At 48.3% G+C, this 16,393-nt stretch overlaps 1 protein-coding gene across 5 annotated transcripts in view; it reads right to left on the minus strand.

The window, feature by feature from the left end:
- UBE3C (ubiquitin protein ligase E3C) overlaps positions 1-16,393 on the minus strand; it is a 110,373-nt gene that overhangs the window by 17,613 nt on the left and 76,367 nt on the right. For 4 of the 5 annotated variants that reach the window (XM_057730397.1, XM_057730395.1, XM_057730396.1 and 1 more), the window contains exon 19: positions 3,368-3,580. The exons of the other annotated variant lie outside the window; for it this stretch is intronic. In XM_057730397.1, coding sequence (XP_057586380.1) covers positions 3,368-3,580 — 213 coding nt within the window. The remainder of the gene's footprint in view (positions 1-3,367; positions 3,581-16,393) is intronic. 5 annotated transcript variants of the gene reach the window in all.

Genomic DNA, 16,393 nt, shown 5'->3' on the forward strand with positions numbered 1-16,393 from the left:
CAGGGCCCGAAGATATTTACACAGCAATGGCCCCGGCATCACTCCTCACACGCATCAGCCTGAAGAAGGAGAGACTCTGACACGTGCTACACGTCACGGGTGGACCTCGAGGGCCTTACGCACAGGCAAGTAAGCGGTCACAAAGGACGAACACGGTGCGACTCCGCTCCTGGGGCGCCTAGGTCGTCCGTCACAGACACAGAGCGCAGAGTGGCGGGTGCCGGGGCTGGGGGAGGGGACGGGGAGTTTGGTGCGTGGATGTCCTGCCCGCCCCACCCCTCCTCCGATACAAACGCAATCTACTTAGTCCAAGACACTGGTCTAAGAAAGTAACCTTAAAGATGAAAATTACGGTCAAACTTCTCTCATTCATTTTTTTCACGGCTTTCACCAAACTGGGGTTCCTCTGAACTCCAGAACTGCCTGCCCCGGAGCACACCCAGGCTGCCGCAGGACCGACCCGACTCACAGAAGCAGAACCTCGGCTCCCTCCTGCAGGAGGCGCAAGTGTTTTCCTACCACCCATGTTCCCATCAGCTCTGAAACGCACCCGTTAGGCTCTCTTACCCTGAAATACCCCAAATTAACCACAGAATGAAACACTGGCTCTCTTCCTGAGTGTGTGTTCAGCTTCCTAGAGCCCAAGGCCTTAACGGTTCTCCACGGGCGACAGGATGACGCCCAGACTCCTTGACTCTGTCTACCTCCTCTCCTCCACGCCCGCTAAACTTCAGTCCCTTCCAAATCTGTTCCCCTAGCCGGGGACCCCTCACCACCGGAGGGCCTCTTCTGGGCAGCCCTCCCTGACCTAGCTGGAGGGGAGCACTCCTTTTCAGCTACTACCGGACGACCCAGCTCTCAGCGCAGAGCGCACCCGCCTCTGGTTAGCCCGAGCGCGCTCGCAGCGAGGAGCACCCTCCACTGCACAGCCCGCTGGTCCGCGTACAACGCCGCCAAGGTCCCTGGGACGATGAAGGAGGGAAGGGCAGCACGGAGGGAAGCGGGCAGCACGAGAGAAACACAGCCACAGCTGCATCAGTCCAAAAGGGTTCAGCGCACGTGTTCACCAAAATGAATGGTCAGTGCTGCGGCCCAGGGGTCCGTCACCTGTGGGGGTCAGTGCATGTTCCACGTGGCTAGGACTGGACACTAAGGATCTACTTATATGCAGCTACTTTTAAGCTGGCAAAGCTGACAACCTTTGGAAGCCTAGAGTAGAAACCAAGTCATAACACAAATTTAGAGAACCAAAGTCTAAAGATCACAGTATTTTCACAGTTAAAGTCCAACTACTAGATTCAGAAAAGATTGTCCGTCTACATAAGAAGAGCAGAAAAGACGCATCTTCCCTGTGAAAGAGACATATTTGTCTGAAAACCAAATATAAGTTAGGAAAGCAGAGTTGGTTACTTTTTTTTTAAGAGTTAGAATTTTTTAAATCTGACTGAAAATATAAATATACATGTAGTAAGATGATTTTAAAATTTCAAATAGACATCAGGTCACAACTACTCTTTAAACACCTGACTTCTTTAAAATAGATTTTTAAATATAAATTTATTAATTAATTTACTTATTTGCTGCACTGGGTCCTCACTGCTGCACGCAGGCTTTCTCTAGTTGCGGAGCACAGACTCTAGGCCCGCGGGCTTCAGTAGTTCTGGCTCTAGAGCGCAGGCTCAGTAGCTGTGGCGCGTGGGCTTCATTGCTCCGCGGCATGTGGGATCTTCCCGGACCAGGGCTCGAACCCGTGTCCCTTGCACTGGCAGGCAGATTCTCAACCACTGTGCCACCAGGGGAGTCCCAAACACTGGATTTTTACTCTATCATCCCTCCTGGTCTGTTGCTGCGTCAGGATCTCATCACCGTATCACGTGAGCAAAAAGGGAAGCTCACCACGATTCGTTCTCATGAGAACATTAGATGCAACTGTGATGTAACACAGTTACATTTTACGTATACAGTTCACTTCAACTCTTACCACATAAAGCATTAATGTTACATGGCAGAATGGAGAAAAGGCTTTCGAAAATGGGAGCAGTGGTGATGGAGCACAACTAATAGGAAAAGAGGAATCAATCGACAATGAGAGATGGAAAGTGGAAACGTTCAATGAAACTTTTAATCAGGGAGAAAAAAACTGTCTTATCCTTCAGCTAGTCAAAACTGCTCTACAGTCTTAAAGTTCAAGTACATCAATGCTTACCCTTTCGGGTCACTCATGATCTTCTGCATTTTGTCCAGAATTAACTGGATATTATTGCACAGGTAAGCAAGAGGCAGAAAATAACGAAACACCATGATCCAGTTAGCATTACAGTATACGTTGGTTACTTCAAAAATCCAATGAGGCATTAACAAATATGATTTGCCTGTTTGATTTGCCTGTACGCATTTTTAAAGTTTTGCAAATTATGGGAACACCTGAGCACATGCTCAAGTAAAGAGAACTGTATGACCCACGCACCCCCCCCTCCAACAGCTCCAGCAAGCATCACCTCACAGCCAATCAAGCCCACCTATGCCTTCACCTCCTGCCCTGTTCTCATGATACTGGAAGCAAATCCCAGATGTCGAATAGTTCAGTATGTGGGCTGTGAATGAATGTTCTCAGCAGTGTTATTCTTAAGAGCCAAACAGTGGCAGTAACGCTAACACCCACCGACTGGTACAGACCACGTGGTATACCCACACATCACTTCTGCACATCATGTGCCAGGAAAGGGAGGGAAGTACAACACCTGCAACACCCAGTAAACAAAGCCAGGCACCACCGGCCACACACCCTTAGACTCCAGGTGTGGACAAGTCCAGAAGAGACAGGTGCACAGGCACAGGAAGTGGGCCAATGCTTCCTAGACTGGGGGCGGTGGCCCACGGTCTCTCCGTGGTGAGGACAGGGTCCTAAACGTGATGCCGGGGCGGGTGACACTGACCTGCACTGTACACACTCCGGGGAGGCGCTCACGGTACGTGGACTGTAGTGTCATAAAGCAGCTATTCAAAAACTTAGTTTGAATCTCTAGCATGTTATTATTTTTTAAGGATAAAAATAACAAGAGCACCCAGATGGAGAGTGAAGGTCTGTGACCTGCGCGAGAACCACCGAGGGCCACTCTGCGTGGATGCGGAGGGAAGGAGCACAACCTACCCCCAAGGCGCCGAAAAAGAGGCAAGAAGCAAGGTTACCTTGCAGCCACGCGCGTGGGCTCCGCGGGAGGACGGCTGCTGTGCAGGGCGGCCCAGCACGGCCGGCTCCGGAGCTCCCCCAGCTCTACTCTCAGCCCCGGTGACTCCTCCAGCTGACAGGTGCCCCAGCTCACACAAGAGAACGCAAATGTCTCTGCGCACCAGAGCCCCCACGCACCTGCGCCTCTCCGAGGTCGTTGTTCACCACCGTGAAGTTCAGCCCCAGCTCCTCCACGTCACCTTCGTAGCTCTTGAGAAAAAGCAAGTTCTTATACACCTCGGGGTCTAAGGAAGCCAGGTGGTGGATGTCCACATCTGCACTGGTCCCGAGCAGCTTGGACAGGAAAAAGCCCGCGAAGGGCAACTCCACCAGCATGTTTTCATAGAGAGCCTTCAAGTGAGAGCAGTGACCACGGATTAGCATTTCGTAGGAACTCTGTTTTTCACACTTCCTAAAAATAAAAAAATGTATGCCCAATCTGACATCTAACAGAAACCTAAGACGGCAGACACTTACCCTCCATCGTGACGATGAGGATGGTGGAAGCTAATAGCTGGTGAGCGTTTACCACACGCCAGGCCACAGTTTAAGCATTCAGTACACACATTCACCATGTAGAAAATTCTAGAACAGGCGACCAAAGACTTTTAGGGCTGAAACGTCAGTGGGGATTTTTAAGCGCCACATCCTTCATGCTACAAACAAGAGCCTGCCAGGTGCGTTCCGTGAAGCACTCTGCAGACGTGTCAGTCTCCTGGGGCGGCTGCAGCAAAGCACCACAGACCGGGTGGCTTCAAACAACAGACACCTGTCTCACAGGCTGCAGCCTGAGCTCACGGTGTCAGCAGGCCGTGCTCTCTGGGAAGGCTCTGGGGGAGGGTCCCTCCTGCCGCCCCCAGCTTCGGTGCTGCTGGCCCCTCGGTGGCCCCCGGCCGCGGCTGTGCCCTCCAGACCCTGCATCTGCACTGCTCTCCCCGTGGTGCGTCTGCTCTCTGGTCTGCACCCCCCTCTCCTTTCTCTGATGAAGACGCCCGTCACGGGATTCCGGGACCCACTCTGCCCACGGAGACCTCACCTGAGCTTGATTATATACGCAAAGACGCCTCTTTCCAAGTAAGGTCATGTTCACAGGTACAGGACATGAGGACTTGAGCCTGTCTTTTGGGGGGGGTCACAATTCTACCCACGAACGCAGGCCGGACCACCCTCCACTCTGCCTCTGGCAGCACAGAGGGGGCACAACGTGTGAGGGCATGAGGGCAGCTACGAGCCACAGCTGGGCTTCACGTCACTTCCAGTGTCAACAGATATTCTTCTTCCGATTTTTTTTCAACCATCGAATGGGGAGGGAAAAAAAAAGCATTCTTAGCTCAGGGACCACACAAAAATAGGTGGCAGGCTATGGGCCCACAAAAATAGGCCCCTCAGGCTGCAGTCTGCCAACGTATATTCTAAAATGAAGAAATTGGGCCTTAGAACTCCGGAGATCTGTACAGATGTTGAGTTAGTAAGCAGCAACATTGGTGTCAAAACCCAGATTCCCTGATGCCCAGATCAACATTTTTACTGTAAGTTACTGTCTAACTCTACATCTAAGGATTGCAATATGTAATGGTTTTTACATCTACTTGTATTAAAGTATAATTTATATAACATAAAATGTAGAGTCTGCAAGTATTTGATCATAGCTGTGTAATGTAACAACCATTCAGATGACAAGAGAGAACGTTTACCGCCCTGCCCCCCCGCCACGGAGCGCTCCCCCAGCCCCCGAGTCAGCGCCAACCACGGCTGAGCTTCGCCAGTTCTAGGGCTTCTCCGCTGGGGCTGTACCGCACGTGCCCCTCTACACCTGCGGTCTCACAGCTCACTGCCGCTGCTGCAGCAGCTCCACGGTCACCCGATGAGGGGCACGTCCTGGCAATGACCGCGAAGCTGCTCCATCAGTCACTGGCAGCCTCTCTGGGGTCTGTGGTCTGATTTCCCTTTACTATACGCGTGAGCAGGCTGGGTGACACGCAAACACTGGGCACAGGTAGGTGTAACTATATTACATACTCCACGCTCTTTTCCAAAGTACAATTTTTTTTCCACCACGACCAGCAACGTAGGAAGGTTCTAACTGGCCTACGTTCTCACCAATTACTAGTATTGTCACTCTTAAATTTTAGTTATTCTGGTTGATGCAATGGGGGAATCTCATTGTGGTTTTAATTTACATTCCCTAATGGACTGGATTGGTGTTGGATTACATTAAGTGTTAGTATTACTTTATTAATCTCCAGAGATTCTCTAGCAAAAGAGGGTAGGAACTACGATTATGTAAGTTTTCCAACGTCATGTCAGGGTTCACCTGGCATGGTAAATACCCCTGTGGGCTAAGGCTGTAAAATGCAACATGAAATCAGAAATGTGCTGTAAAGTTTTCAGAAGCATTATTATTATATTGTATCAGATGACTGACTTAGAAGCCGCAACAAATCTTTCTTATCAAAAATGTTCTAATCAAGATAACAGTTGCCACTTACTGAACGTCTGCTCTGTAACAGGAGCTACGCTAAGCATGCGAGCTCAGTGACCGCATTTCCATCTGGCCACCTGGCAAATCTTCCTACCTGTGAGGTACGAGTGACTCTTACGTGCAAGTCAAGGGGAAATCTGGACTCCCCCACAAAGGCCATTTTTGTCAGAATACGTCTAGCTGCACAGAGACACACATCCCCTCCAATCCCCTGAGACGCTCCCGAGATGGCAGTCGTGTCCCCTCGGGCAGAAGGGAGTAAGTTCCTCGCTTGGTAAATGCAGAGCTGGAGGCAGTCTGTGATCCCAGAAGGGCAGACAGACACGGGGTGGGGGCAACTCTGCCTTAGCAAGCATTACAATCAGCTATGCCGTGTAGGACATACTCAGACCTTCTTTGAACCACTGTTTGAGATTCAGTGCTGCAAAGCTATTCATGGAACCAAAATAAACCAAAATTTAATCTAAGGGGTGATCACTCAGCCATGCAACTAACCTCACAAGTCACTCTTGGGACTTCCTTGGTGGTGCAGTGGTTAAGAATCCACCTGCCAATGCAGGGGACACAGGTTCGATCCCTGGTCTGGGACGATCCCACATGCTGTGGAGTAACTAAGCCCGTGCGCCACAACTATTGAGCCTGCGCTCTAGAGCCCGCGAGCCACAACTACTGAGCCTGTGCCCTAGGGCCCGAGTGCCACAACTAAGCCCGCACGCCTAGAGCCACCACACTGAGAAGCCCGTGCACCACAACAAAGAGTAGCCCCCGCTCGCCACAACTAGAGAAAGCCCATGCACAGCAACGAAGACCCAACGCAGCCAACTCTTCCAAGAGGCCGCCCGCCTGTGCACAGCCCCACACACTGCAGGCTAAGCACAGGGTTCAGTGAGACAGACCTGTGTGACGTAACCAACGGGAGAGGCAGCTGGCACCGCACCCCCCCCCCCACCTTCCCCACACTAGAGATGTCAGCCTCATGCCACTGCGCACCTTGCAAGGGACCCTCCCACAGTCACAGCTTCCAGCACTGCTGCACTACTGAACCCTATCTCACTCATAGGCACGCTTCCCCTAAACTTCCACAGACAGCTCAGATACCCACATTTGAAACTCTCACCCACTAATACGACTGGGGGAAAGAGCATGAAACATCCTCCCAGCAGTACACATCCAGAGTACACTGGCTTACATTCAGAAAGCTACCGACAGGCTCCTGGAACCACACTCTCTTGAAACCGAGGGAGGTCACCGCATATCAGATCAGGATCCCCACCTTCCCTCCAGCGAAGACCACAGATGTTCTGTGCCAGGGAAACTGCAGCCTTATTCCCCATGCTTTGGTTGGATATGAAGACTCATGATTACCCAATTAATTTTGAAAAGACAGCAAAAAAGCACTTCTTAAGGAGAGAATGAGTAAAAATGGCAACTGGCACTTAAGTCAGCTACTGGTAATGTAAAGAAAGAGCTGTTCTGAGAAGCCCCCGTTTGCTCCAGGTTAAGGATGGCTAACGCCGTTACCCCGAGTACTCTAAACCCCATCACTTCTCAGGCAGCGAAGCCTCCAAAGCCAGGAGAGCTTTACTGCAGGCGAGGACGTGATGGATCCCAGGTGCTGAAGAAAGCCTCATTTGTACAGTGGACTGCAAAGTAAACTCAAAGTATAAATCATCTCTTGCTCAATATATAAGGTCATTGTCTGCCATTTCTGCATTAGTAACAATAAACTGTGAAGTTTGTTAAATCCATCAGGGCTACCTGAATTTTAAACAGAAATTCCACTGTGACTCATAAAATGTAAATGCATAGGTGTAATTTTTTACACGAGGCAGGTTTAAACCTTTAGAGCATTTAATATACAAGCACTAATAAATGATAGCACTAAGAACTATGATTGCATCAGCTAAATGGATTATAAATTAAATTTCCATAATGCATGCAACCGAGATACAAATGCCAGCATAAATCAAGGTATTTTCTAAACACAGGTTAATTATACAACTTCAGAAACTGCCAATTTTTTATGCAAAATAATCCACTTAGCATTTTTCATATTGGCCTTAATCCTCAGTCAGCTGCAGCACACTTGTTCCTAGAAGCGTATCAATAACTACCTGTCATGAAAAAGTAGCAAGAGGTATATGGAAAAAACCTGTAACGTATTTTTCAACTGTCTGTCTTTTATGAGTGTTTATAGCTAGAAATTGTGCCAAAATGATCCGAAATAAAAAGGATTAATTATGGTAGAAGCCTTTTAATATAAGTGAGTGCAGTCGCAATGCAATTCATGCAAATCACGGCCCTACCGGAGTCAATGTGAACCGCGCCTCAGGCTGCTCCTGCTTGCTGCCAAGTGACTTCAGTAATTTACTACATTAAGAATCAATAGAAAAATAATGCTTTTAAAATGCATCTCCATCAATCTTCAGGTAGTTCTAAAGTGAACATTTATAACTTAATCTAAAAACTATATCAGAGATGCCTTGTGTTAAAGCCACTCTGAGCAAGGAGGTAATTTTAATTATTTCAGATCATGCTAACCTTGGAGTTTAAAAAGTAAAAGATATGTAAAATAAGGATGTAAGCTGATAGCAATATGCTACTTAATTTAGTAGCTGTGCTTCAGAATTAACAACTGAGAGTTCAAACTCGTGGTCTCTGACTGGGGCCATGACCGATTGTTATGGTAAGCTCCTGCAGGGCAGGAAACACATCTGATCTTTAATGCAAGTCTACACACAACATACAGTGCCCAGTCATTTAGCACATTTATTAAGTGCCAACTGTGTGTAGGGACTGCTGATCTGCAGGATGGAATTATGCATCCATGAATTTGTTTGCAAAAACCATTTACTCTCTTTTGAGAAGTTTCAGGTCATGCCAAACCACGCATACGGAAATTCATTTCAAGTCCTTCTACACTGCTTACTCCTTTACCCCTCTGTCCACACAGCTGCCTGGTCCTCAGTGACACGGCGTCTGCTGTGTGCCAGGTCTCACCTGCGTCACTGCCACCCAGGGGGACGAGGTGTCCCACGAGCCCTGGAAGCAAAGGGGAGAATTTTACTTGTTCACTGCAACCGATAATCTGCACTGAGGGTTTGACAGCTTTGTTTTTAAAAACAGCTCTTTCACTTCTGAAAACCTGTGAAGGTTCTGGGTGGGCAGGAGACGAGAATTCACTCCTCCAATTCTGTTTTCCTCACTGGGCAGCCGGAACCCCCCCCCCACGCCCCCCACTTCCCAGCTCAGGCTCCACAGAGGCTGCCCTGCTCCTCCCACCCTGCCCACTACAGCGTCTCTGGAAGAGAAAGCGCTCACGTCTTCGCGGCCGAAGTAACGAAACCCACACTCCCATTTCTACCCACAAGAAGTAAATATCGGGACTTCCTTGGCAGTCCAGTGGTTAAGACTCCGTGCTTCCACTGTAGAAAACACAGGTTCGATCCCTGGTCAGGAAAGTAGGGTCCCGCATGCCACACTGCAGGGCCAAAAAACCCCCCCAAAGCCAAAAACCAAAACCAAACAAAAAAGTCAATATCTGGAGTCCCAGAACAGCTGTTACATTTCTGCTTCTGGGAAGATACCTGTTAAGATACCGCATACAACCAAAAACTTTTCTCCATAATTATAAGAACACTTTGCAGGTTTAAAAGAACTGTATTTACCACCAGGATAATAAAATATTAATTAGACTTGAAACGTGAGGATCCTGGTGCCCCTCAAGGGCAGGTGGCACCATCCCCCAGGACTGAGGACACTTCCTAATGAGGGCTGACAATGTCTGCGACACGCCACGCCCACAAACCCTGCCTCACACCGACCTCTCCTTCCTCTAACTCCTCTGACACTTGAGGCTCTGTGAAAACGACCATATTACAGGGTTTTTTGGTAACAGCTTTATTGAGATATAATTCACACACCGGACAATTCACCCATTTAAAGTGAACAATCCAAGGGTTGCAACTATCACCACAACTGATTTCTGAACATTTCACCGCCACCAGCAGAAACCCTGACCCCTTAGGTGTCACTTCGCACCCCCCCCCCCCCCAGCCCCGGGCAGTCCCAAGTTACCTTCCGTCTCTACAGAGTCCCCAGACACCCGAGCCAGGAGCACGCTGGTCTGGGAACCCGACCGTGCACGGGGCACCACAAGCCCTGCACGCCCAGCCTCCCCTCCCCCCGGCACTCACACACACTGCAGTTCTGTCCTCCTTCCCACAGAAACAGAGCCCACGAGCCCCATGTCCCTGAAGCCACTGCTCCCACTCTGGCGGCCTGGCTGCTGCCACCCCGCGCGGCCAGCACGCCTCGGGCACCCAGGGCTGTGGCCTGGGCTGCGCGGCACCGGCTATGAAGGCTCCAGCTCATGGGTTCTGCCGCAGAGACGTACTATCTCTCCAGGACACAACGTACTTCTGGAAGACACCGCTTCCATCTTCTCAACCCACCTGCGGAGGCCTTGGCCTCCACCCCTCCACGAAAGCTGCTCCACCACACTGCTGACGGTGGAAACAGTCCCCTCTCGTCCTTGTCCATCTGACCTACGAGAGGCACCCGATGCGCTCCGCCATTCTCTCCCCTGAAAGAGGCTTCATTCGCCTTCCAAATAGACACTTCCCAGAGAACACCTTCCTGGTTTTCTCCGCTCCGTTCCAGCGGCTCCTCCTGGACTTCTGTTGCTCAGCTCTCCCTCACTCCCTGAACTCTAAATCTCAGAAGGGCCTTTTCTGTAGTCACACCCACTCCTGGGTGACGTCACCTAATCCCTGGGGTACCTCCGACTGGTCTCCCTGCTTGAGTTCCTGCTGCCGCTTGGGCCACGTCTAACAGCGGAGGCCAGGAGGCCTGTGAAACGTTATCTCGTATGCTGTCGCCCCTCTGCTCAGATCCCCGCTGGCGGCACCAGGAACCCCAGCCTGGCCTGTCTGACGCACGGAGGAGCTCAGCGACCTACTGCTGTCTCACCAACAGAGCTACCCAACGTTAGAAACAACAAGAGCAGCAATATACATCTTCACTTGGCTAGCTTTTCACCAAGGGAATTTGCTCATTCTAAGTGACTATTTAAATGTTTAGAAGGATTTAAATGGGCTGATTTTATTTTTAGATAGTTATTGTCCTTACTGCACAAACAGAGGCCAGGGAAAGACATGCAGTATACTTTAAGCAGCACCAGAAAGAGTCTGTGTTCCTAATTTTCCTGGTGAGACTCTAGCATGGCTTAGAAAAAGGAAAACGGCCCCAGGGTAATACTGACCCCTGTTAACTGGTGTTTGGGAGTGCTTAAAAAATATGAGAAGGGACATCTCAAGAGTAAGCAGGATCTACTTCATGCAGGAGCAGAAAGAATTTTGGTGAATATCTCAGAATGGCTAAAACTACAAGAATACGTTCAGATACTGGACTCAGCTGGATTCTGGAACACATCTGTGCCATTTTTACTGTACAACAAACCATTTTAATTTCACGTTTAATTTTGAAGAAACAAACTTACCTAGAAAACTACAACCTTAACTACTCGCAATAATCATCATCTCCAGATTTGGGAATGCTTTTTTTTTAAAAAATAAATTTATTTATTTTATTTATTTATTGGCTGCATTGGGTCTTCGTTGCTGCACACGGGCTTTCTCTAGTTGCCGCGAGCAGGGGCTACTCTTCATTGTGGTGCGTGGGCTCCTCGTTGTAGTGGCTTCTCTTGTTGTGGAGCACAGGCCCTAGGCACGTGGGCTTCAATAGTTGCAGCACATGGGTTCAGTAGTTGTGGCTCACGGGCTCTAGAGTACAGGCTCAGTAGTTGTGGCACACGGGCTTAGTCGCTCCGTGGCATGTGGGATCTTCCCAGGGCAGGGCTCGAACCCGTGTCCCCTGCATTGGCAGGCAGACTCTTTACCACTGCGCCACCTCGAAAGTCCATGGAATGCTTTGTTTTTAACGGAAAATAATATAAATTGTGATCAGAATGCTATAAAAATAGGTACAATTCTCAGAAGGGAGAAGGGTCAAATAAAGTAATCATTTGTAAATTATAAATTTTACATATTTATAAATTATGATCTTTGATTTTTCTGTTTCCAAAAAAAGTTGAAGGTCAAGAAGAGCAAACTCATGATGAATCATCCCCTGTGGTGAACTGGGAGATTCAGGGAAAGCTGGCTTCTGAAAAGTGCTGACGTCAAAGGGAAAGACATCTTCACACTGACAACAAGGCTTGTGCAGAGCACAGAATGATCAACTATCTGCCGAATGTTATGTTTAAGAAAATCTAGGAAAAGATATATTAACTTCAGAGCTCAGAGCACGTGACTGATGACAATCGGATGAAGCAGCTCACCTCCACAGACCCTTGGAGAGTCTGGGAGTTTAAAACAAGATGTTATAAAAGAGAAGCTCTGGCATTTAAGGACCAAAGTCACTTAAATGACTAGTATTCACCTCATCGACAGTTTTAAAGCCTCGGCAAAGTCAGTGAGCATTTCATAAAAGGACTCTAATGAACAGAAAAATAAATTTTCCCAACTCTCAAGAATCTCAGGATAAACTGTTAACTGCCAAGATTATACTCTATGATACATTAAGTGTACACTGAATTCTACTCAAATACAAAATTATAAACTATGCTGAAGTTTCACCATCTGCTAATTAAAAATTTGAAATATATGACCCAGAAATTATCAAGTAATCTGATTTATAGGCATTCTGTTCCAATTAAATCAATATTCTGAAGCAAGGGGAAAAAAAGCCATCTCCAAACAGAATTCAAACATGATAAAAGATTTCCTTCAATAAATATTCTGAACTTAATCGGCTTAAATGGACATAGGTGCTTCTATCTGTTAAAAGAAAAAAAGTTCAAGATGACATTACCACATCCTTGAGCTGTTTATTTATTTCCTGTCTGAAGCCTGATTTACAGGCGATAAAATGCAATCACAACCCACACCAGAGCAGGAATCATCTGCTAATGGAACTTTCAGCGGGGAAGTGACCAGTGACATGAGGTAATTCTTCCTACGCAGGGGCGCTCTTGAAGACCTCTGCACTTCAGCACAGTAAACAATCACTAACATATGCATTAAAGAAAATTTAAATACATTATGACCCAATAAATATCATAATCAATCAATACACAATTTTCTTCTCTTAAAGATTTAATGTTCAGATACTACACTATTAGCTCTATACTATTACACTCACTTAGAGCTGGACAATTTTTAACATGTAGGTACAAAGTTTAACCATTCGTATTCTGATACATTTTACAAACTACTGCTTCCTTCGGAACTTCCATGCAGAAAACTACATGAGTAAAATCTTTAAAGTGAGGAACTAAATTAAGTACCATCCCCAAGTAACTACAGTTTTGCTATCGGTTTTGTCTAAACTGCATTATTTTAAAGAGCTTTGAGATAAAATTTACACAAACTTCATTTTTAGGAGACAGGTTTAGATGCCAAATTTTCCTCCCTGGCATCCGGTGCAGAGGTAGCGAGCTCCAGAGGAAAGGAGCCCAAGCCACGTGTCCCCCCGCGACTCCGCAGCGCTTCACCATGAGACTGGCGTCAGGACCGCCCTCGGCGTGAGCAGCACCAGCAAGCAGGGCGGCACACAGCCGACGGTGACCAGAAGCTGCAGCGAGCCAGGACCACCTGGTACTTATCCCGCCTCTACGCTACTCGAGACTGGACAATTCATACGTTCAGGGAGGAAAAATAACATAGGACTGCAGTAAGGTCTAATTTATGCAAATAAAATTACTCTGTCACTGCACTGCACAAGAACCAGTGAATTTAGGGAGTATTTCAGGTTCGCCTAGCAAAATAAAGGCTCATCTTCACAGAAAGAACGACAGCACATCATTTCAAAGATTTCTGTGCAATGAGCTATGAAACTTACACGCTTGGGAGGGAGCGGAGGCTGAGTCGAGAGGGACCGCTGATGGGGAGAGATTATCTCACTGAGAACTGACACCTAGGGCAGCGCAAAGCTCCAGGTGGGAGAGAGACATTATGCCTTACAATGAATTAAGGTGAGAAAACCATCTGTTTGAAACATATGCTAAGCTATCTAACATCAGGTCAGTGCCTGAAATTTGTCACTGCAATATGGTGAGCCTGAAGGAAACACACTGTTAAAATGGTGAGGTCAAGCTCAAGTCCATTACTGAAGTTGAAGAACACGTAAAATATGTATTATTAAAATAGCAACATTCGGAATCTGAACAAATAAACAATAACTGGGCCTTTAATGCTGCATCTCCAAGAGAAACAAACAAAGGGGCAGGACTCTCACGTCCAGGACCTGTTGGTCCTCGCTACTGGCCTGCTCTGTTAGCCCTGGGGTTCATTTTTTACACACACACACACACACCCCACCTACCTCACTACGGAGACAAAGTAATCAAGACAGTGGCACAGTGGCATGAGGCTAGACACAGAGGTCAGTGAAACAGAGTTCAGAAAGAAACCCTTACATCTGTGGTCAACTGCCGCTCAACAAAAGTGCCGGACAGTGTTTTCAATAAATGCTGCTGGGACAGCCGGACATCGACATGCAAAAGCAGAGCGAGCAGCCCCTACCTCACACCATCTACAGAAATAAACTCAGAAGGGATCCAAGACATAAACCACCAAAGCCACAGAAGGACATCCAGGTGTATATTTTTGTGACCTTGGAGTAGGCAATGGTTTCTCAGATAAGACAACAAACAGAAAACAAAATCAAAAATTTTGGTGCTTCTAAGGAGAATATCAAGAAAATGAAAGACAACCCACAGAAAAAGGAGATAATATTTGCAGACCTCATACCTGATAAGAGACTTGAAACTAGAATATATAGAGGACTTAACAAAAGACAAACGACTCCATTTAAGAAATGGGCAGTGGACCCGAATAGACATTTCTCCACAGAAGACGAGAAGCACGTGGAAAGATGTTCACCATCATGGTCCTCAGAGAAATGCTAATCAAAACCATGAGGACACAGCACTTCACGTCCACCGTGATGGCTGTTACAAAAAAAGACCGAAGGCGGGCAGCGACAGCGAGGATGTGGAGAAGCGGAAGCCGCGTGCACTGCTGCGGGGCTGCGAGAGGGTGTGCCCTGCGACCCAGTTCCCACATGACTGCCACTCCTGCTCCTAGGCGTGTGCTTCTCCCGCGCGAGAGAAACGCACAGCCCTGCATAGGCATGTTCCCAGCAGCAGCCCTCGTAATCGCCAGCATGGAAACAACCCGACTCTCCACGAAACGATGAGATGCTAAACGTGGCAGATACTCACTCACAGGCTGGAGTGTTAGTCAGACAAAAAAGGAGTGAAGTACCGACACGCTACAACACGGAGGGACCCTGAAAACAGTACGCAAAGGCACAGAAACCAGTCACAAGAGGTCGCACATGTGATTCCATTTACATGGAATGTCCACAACAGGTAAATCCAGAGACAGAGTCGGTTAGTGCTGGCCTCGGGCTGGTAGGATTGGAGCAGAATGGAGAAAACTGCTACTGAACACGGGGTTTCCTTTTTCAAGATTTGTTCTGAAATCACAGTAGCGATGGTTGCACAACCCAGTGAATATATTAAAAACCACTGAATTGTACTCTTTAAAAGACTGAATTTTATGGAAGGTGAATTGTACTTCAAATAAGTCACAAGAGCACCATGTGCTTTGCAGGCATCGATTTTTAATTGAGCTGCTTCTCAAACCGGCAACTCCACACACTAAGCTTCAAGGGGAAGAGCGGCATGTCTGTTTAATATAAATCGTACCACAGAGAACAGAACTGCAAATGTGATCTATGAAGGAATTTAATTATAAAGTTGAAAATGATTATAGTTCTGATTCGTTTTTATAGGAAACAGTCACCCTGCCCAGCGAGCTCTGCACACGGCCCGCATTCAGCCTGCCACCCGGGCCCAGTGTCACTGCCGGGAGTGGAGCTGGTCCCTCACGGCCCCGCCTTCCTGACCTCGCAGCTACCTCGAACACACTGTCCACCCTCCTCAATACACTTCCTTCCCTACTAACACCCCATTCTCCTTTGGTCTTCCTCCGCACGTGCTCACTCCGCACGGTCTCTCCAGACACCACAGTGCACCCCTGCACCAGCAGGGCACCCACCCGCGACCATCCTCTCTCACCTCGTCTAACAGGGACAGCCCCTGGCCCTCCACCTGGGCCCCAGAGCGGCTCAACGCCGCAGTCACGAGCCACGGCGGCTGCTGACACCCAAAGTGATGAGAATGACACCATCTGTTAGGTCCCCTGCACCGGCCCCAGGGCAGCCGGACAACACCTCCACCATCGCAGAGAGTTCCAGGGAGGCCGCCCCTCTGGGTCACACCTGCCCATCGGTTCTTCGCTGTCTCTCTCTGCATCCCAGACCATCCCCCTTGTCTGGTTCTTTATCCACGGACACTTCACCAAAGGTTGCTACCCCAGCTTTGAAAACCAGCCAACCCGTCCACCTGTTCTTCTCTGAAACTTGTTCTTTCTCTAGAGGCGCCCGCCTCCTTCCCCGGGAGCCAAGCCTGCTGAAATGGCCACTGACACGCTTTCCATCCGTAAACCTTCCACTGCCTTTACCGCACCCCATAGCAATCTCATTTCTATCACGCCACCCCACTAAAAACATCACCAAGGACAACCGCCACATCCACCATCGGAGGGACAGTT

Source organism: Hippopotamus amphibius, chromosome 4, assembly GCF_030028045.1.
Source record: "Hippopotamus amphibius kiboko isolate mHipAmp2 chromosome 4, mHipAmp2.hap2, whole genome shotgun sequence".
In the NCBI taxonomy this organism is placed as follows: Eukaryota; Metazoa; Chordata; class Mammalia; order Artiodactyla; family Hippopotamidae; genus Hippopotamus; species Hippopotamus amphibius.